Genomic DNA, 4,856 nt, shown 5'->3' with positions numbered 1-4,856 from the left:
GGGGCCTGAGGAGAAGGCCTGAGGAGGGGGCCTGAGGAAGGGGCCTGAGGAGGGGGCCTGAGGAGGGGGCCTGAGGAGGGGCCCTGAGGAGAAGGCCTGAGGAGGGGGCCTGAGGAAATGGAAAGGCCACTTAAGTTGTAGGTGTGGCCGGCAGGCCACGACTGAGACCAGATCCTCTGTTCTCAGGTTGTGTTTCCAGGCCCTCTCGGGGTATTAACATGGGAGGTGGGTGTTTTACCCTCCTTACAGGTGAGGAAACCAAGGCCTCTGAAGGGCAGACAAATCACTTTGCCTCAAACAGACCAGAAGAACACATGGCAAGCAACATAAGGAAGCCCTATGCTACAGACACAGAGCACTGAGCTTCAGAAACCCCTCCTTTAAAATAAACAAAGGATACGGGTTTAAATTTGGTTCCACAGAAACTGAACAAGTTGAAGAAACAGACACGCACAAGAAGGCATCCAGGCAGAGACGCTAAGGGCTGCACTGGTACGACGGGTCAGCCCCCAGGGCCGCCAACGGGCAGGTGCTTGGCTCCCAGGCGGCTGAATGTTCTCTGTGGATAAGGCTGGGCTGCCCAACGCCAGGGAGCACTGCCTGAGAGCCTCGCCTGCTGAGCCCCAAGAGAATATCACAAGACTGGGGTACACCTCTTTCCAGCTCGGGGGACGCTGCTGCTCCACGCAGAGCTAGCAGGTGAGAATCAGGTTACCGTGTGGGACATGGACTGAGACATTGCCTGATGGCTAGACCTATCCGGAACATTCTTTCCAGAGGGTGATATTTGGGTTTGGCATGTACCTTGAAGGGTGCAATCCTCCCTCAGGGATGTCACCACCAGAATGAACACTCACCTAATGATGTAGTTACTGGGGGCCGGGCGATGTGCTATTCAATGGCGCTGGGCTATTTCACTGGATCATTTCATTTAGCATCAGGCGTGAGGCTGATGCACCTTCCCAGGAGCAAATCTCAGGCTCTCAGTTAAGGAACCTACCAACCCACGGCACAAGTGGTCAGTGCTAACCAGAGGATTCAAACGGTGGCCTGACCCAGAGCTGCCCTCCTGGCCCTGTACTGACATGGCATCTGCATCCATGGGGAACCAGGAACCAAGCGAAACGACTTCATCCCACTGAAGGGCGGCCACCCAAACCTCAGCACAGCCTGTCCCACATGGGCTGGCCCAATGCCACCGTCCTGGTGCGTGTGGCTGACAGCCTTCTGCATCCTGTCCTTACTCTGACAAGTCCCAGCACTCACAAGGAGCCTGGAGCTCCAGGAGGCCCAGCCACGTGCCCTAATCACTCAGACATGCACGACAGGGACAGGGTGCACACCCACACCCCGATGCCACGCTGCATGCTATTCTGGGGGAACCAAGGGCTACACAGTGTGTCAGGCAGGCTTTCTGCGGCCTTGCTGGCTCAGGTTCCAGCTTTGTTGACAATCACAAGACAAACAATTAAGTGCAACTACTGACAGCTCACGTGCGTGCACGCGCCAGCTACCCCCTCAGGACCCCGACGGGCTGGGCACTGCCGTTTCCTCCAGGTGACAGATAAGAAAGCTGAGGCGCAGGGAAGTTCCAGCTCTTGCCCATGCGTGGGCAGCCGACAGGGGGAGGGATGGGGTTCGACCCAGAAGCATGGCTGACAGGGCGGTGCTGGGCCAGAGGTGGGGGTGCTGTGTGCCCGGAGTGGATGTGACGGACAGCAGGGTGGACACAGGCGCTAAACAAGCCAACACAAACCTGTCCGTCACTCCTGACTGCAGAGGGCGCCACGGAAACCAAGCAGACGGCTCTATGAGACACAGCCAGGAAACGGAGCCAGGAGTCCCTGAGACGGGCCACAGGTGCATGGGAGCACGAGGAGGGTCAGCCCAGCCAGTGCCTGGCCGTGGTGACCAGGAAGACAGGTCACAGGAGTCAGCAAGGGGGCCAAGGCTCCATGACTGCCATACCCAGAGGGCCAGTTCTGGAACCTTTCCGAATGGCCAAATGGCAGGGAGAGTCCTGCCTTCCTGCAGGGTTTAAATCCTGGTGAGGATTTAGACGTGGTGCTCGGGTGAAAACAGCTAACAAGCTCAGCTGTTAACCAAAAAGGTTGCTGGTTCAAGTCCACCCGGAGGCACTTTGGAAGAAAGCCCTGAGCTACTTCTGAAAAATCAGCCACTGAAATCTTACGGAGCACACTTCCGCTCTGACACGGGTGGGGCTGCAGGCGTCAGAGTCAACCTGACGGCAACGGGTAAAAGCAGGCAACTTCAGGCGGAGGTCCACCCACGTGCGCTCCCTCTCCCGGTTCCAAAGGCGGCAGCTGTGTAACCAGGAAGGCATTCAAGGACACAGACTATTCTTCCTTTCTTCGACCCAAGCACTCCTCAAAACCAAACACACTGCCGTTGAGTCGATTCCAACTCATAATGACCCTACAGGACAGAGTAGAACTGCCCCATAGGGTTTCCAAGGCTGTACATCTTTGCGGAAGCAGACTGCCACATCTTTCTCCTGTGGAGTGGCTGGTGGGTTCCAACCACCAACCTTTTGGTTAGCAGCCAAGTGCTTTAACCACTGCGCCACCAGGGCTCCCAAGTACTCCCCAGTTGCTTTAAATTCCAGTGACAGTATATATTTCATTCAGGGTTTCCTTTCTGTTAAGATGCCAGGGCCCTGGAGGAGGCGGCTGCCATCCGTGGCAGATGACAGGACAGAGAGAAGCTGGCAGAGCTCCCTCCCCAGCCTTGTGGAAAGACGGGCAGTTATGGAACCAGGAGGGCAGAGAAGCCTCACCCACCGAGGCCTGGGGACGCCTCCGGACAGGAGGGCAGGGGCCAGGGTGTGGAGCTGCAGGAGCGACCGGCCTCTGCCGGCCGCCCATCCTCCCCTCTCGGACTTTTATCTAACGTTATTCGGTCCCGCAGGAGGCAGTGAAGGTTCTCCTTCTGCTTTCAAACCACCAAGCCTGAAGAGAGACAGGCCAGACATTCAGTACCTGAGAGTGATCACTTCCAGGCTGGGCATCTCCCGACATATGGAGATCTAGAGGGGAAAGAGGAGACGGTGATTGGCGACATCGCTCAGTGCCTGCCTCGTAAAGCGCTTCCCTCCATCGGCCCGCCCGACAGAGAGACGATGACCCTGTAGCCCACTTTACTTCAGCGGCCTACTGGGATTCCCTGCTCAGCTATCGCTCTCAGGAAATAGGTCTCAGCACCAGGGTTCCACATCACGCTGCAGTCTGCAGCCCAGACAGACATCTCCACAAAATGAAGGAGAAAAACGGCTGGTGTGTTCTCTCTACATCTATGTAAACACCCCTGCCATCAATTATTGCCCGCTGTGGAAATGCGCATTGTGATTTTAGATGCCCTTAAAGGCACCTGCTAAGGGGCCCTCCACTCCCCCTCTACTGAGATAAACACAGAATCTTCCTCCTTGCTGCCCTGAGGCACACAGAAAGGAGGGAGGCCTGCCTTGCCAACAGAGCTGGACCAAAAGGAAGGCAGGCTTCATACTGGATCTCAGAACACGTTAGTAACATTAATTCAGCAGAAATGGCGGCAAGGTTCTTGGGCTGGTTTACAAAGCCTATGGAACCAGTAAAGTGGCTGAACGGTCCACACTGCAAACACTGAGCGCCTGTCACGTGCCAAGTGCCGGGTGCCCGGTGGGGTCCCCGACCTCAATGAGCTCACAGTTGGGTCAGAGAACTTCACGTGTGCATTTTGTTTTGTACGACTGTGGCGTTGTTGTTTGTCTGTTTGCTGCTAAATAGAGAGGATTTCAGCTACAGCGGGCGGTGCAACGGGCCTTTCTGGACCAGCCCAGCGGCTCGTCCGCGTTTTCAGTTTTGTTTTCAAGTTACAAAGCAAAAGTAGATAAATAAATAAATGATTGGCACACATCCCTATGTAAGCTGGGAGCATTCACTTTAGGATAGAAAGAGAGAGAAAGAAAGAGAGGAAGAAATCCGTTCACAAACATGCAGAAGCTCAGCCCCAGGGCCCCTTCCCCACACTGGGGGGCCCAGTCTCCTCCTGCCACTTGCTGGGGTTGGGGTGAGTGAAGCTAAGTCTGACTAAGAAGTTGAAGCGAGGGGTGGTAAAGCCAGGAACCTGTCAAAAGACTCTCAAATGACTGCACTTCTTAATAAAACGAAACCTGGAATTCTTCTCTACGTTACAACAAGGCCAGCACTGGAATCTGTGTTCCTCCTCTGTGCGCACACGCTTCCGGTCAGGGACAGCAAGCGACACGGAGCATGTCATTTATCCATGAATGTTTAAAGGACTTCAAGATAAATGCGGATACCATAGAATACTGTGAAGTTTTTGCACTGCAAAACCGCTCAGTGAACAAAGTACCAGATCAGGGGGCGGAGGGCAATGGGTGCGGTTTCGTCTGACAGTGCTCTCTGGGCAGAGGCAGACTTTTGGGATTAGGGCCCATTTGAAGATAATCAGCATAATACTTACGTCTGTGAGGCGGCTGCCCCTGGGGAAAGAAAAGAGACATATACTTTAGTTTTGCTGAAGTGGAATGAAAAGGAAAAAAAGAATTTTTTTTCCAAAATGAATGGTGAATGCCCGCAAACCTTGACTGATTTTTACCATGTAGTAAAAGAACTACAAAGAAAGTTACTTTGTGTCAACCTGCAAACTAATCATTGATTAATGTGATTTTTTTTTTTTTTGACTTTACAAAGCTCTAGAATGTGTGAGTGTATTCATTCTTTTTGTTTGATTTCTGCAACTTTTTCCTGTTGACAACTAAATCTGAAATACTAAAACACACTTTAGATCCCCTTGTTCCATGCCTGTTTATCGTGATTATAAAAGTTTTTTTAAAA

At 53.3% G+C, this 4,856-nt stretch overlaps 1 protein-coding gene across 3 annotated transcripts in view; it reads right to left on the bottom strand.

Moving 5' to 3' along the window:
• CFAP410 (cilia and flagella associated protein 410) overlaps positions 1-4,856 on the bottom strand; it is a 13,173-nt gene that overhangs the window by 5,609 nt on the left and 2,708 nt on the right. For 2 of the 3 annotated variants that reach the window (XM_023739117.1, XM_023739118.1), the window contains exons 2-3: positions 4,483-4,501; positions 3,000-3,046 (exon numbers count right to left, since the gene is read on the bottom strand). In XM_023739117.1, coding sequence (XP_023594885.1) covers positions 3,000-3,046; positions 4,483-4,501 — 66 coding nt within the window. Of the gene's footprint in view, positions 1-2,999; positions 3,495-4,482; positions 4,502-4,856 lie in introns of those variants that run through there. The other variant, XM_023739119.1, reaches the window with a different exon arrangement.

The sequence above is a fragment of the Trichechus manatus genome, unplaced genomic scaffold (assembly GCF_000243295.1).
Source record: "Trichechus manatus latirostris isolate Lorelei unplaced genomic scaffold, TriManLat1.0 scaffold00128, whole genome shotgun sequence".
NCBI classification, from domain to species: domain Eukaryota; kingdom Metazoa; phylum Chordata; class Mammalia; order Sirenia; family Trichechidae; genus Trichechus; species Trichechus manatus.
Note: the sequence above shows the minus strand (reverse complement) of the source record. Positions and strands in the feature narration are given on the sequence as shown.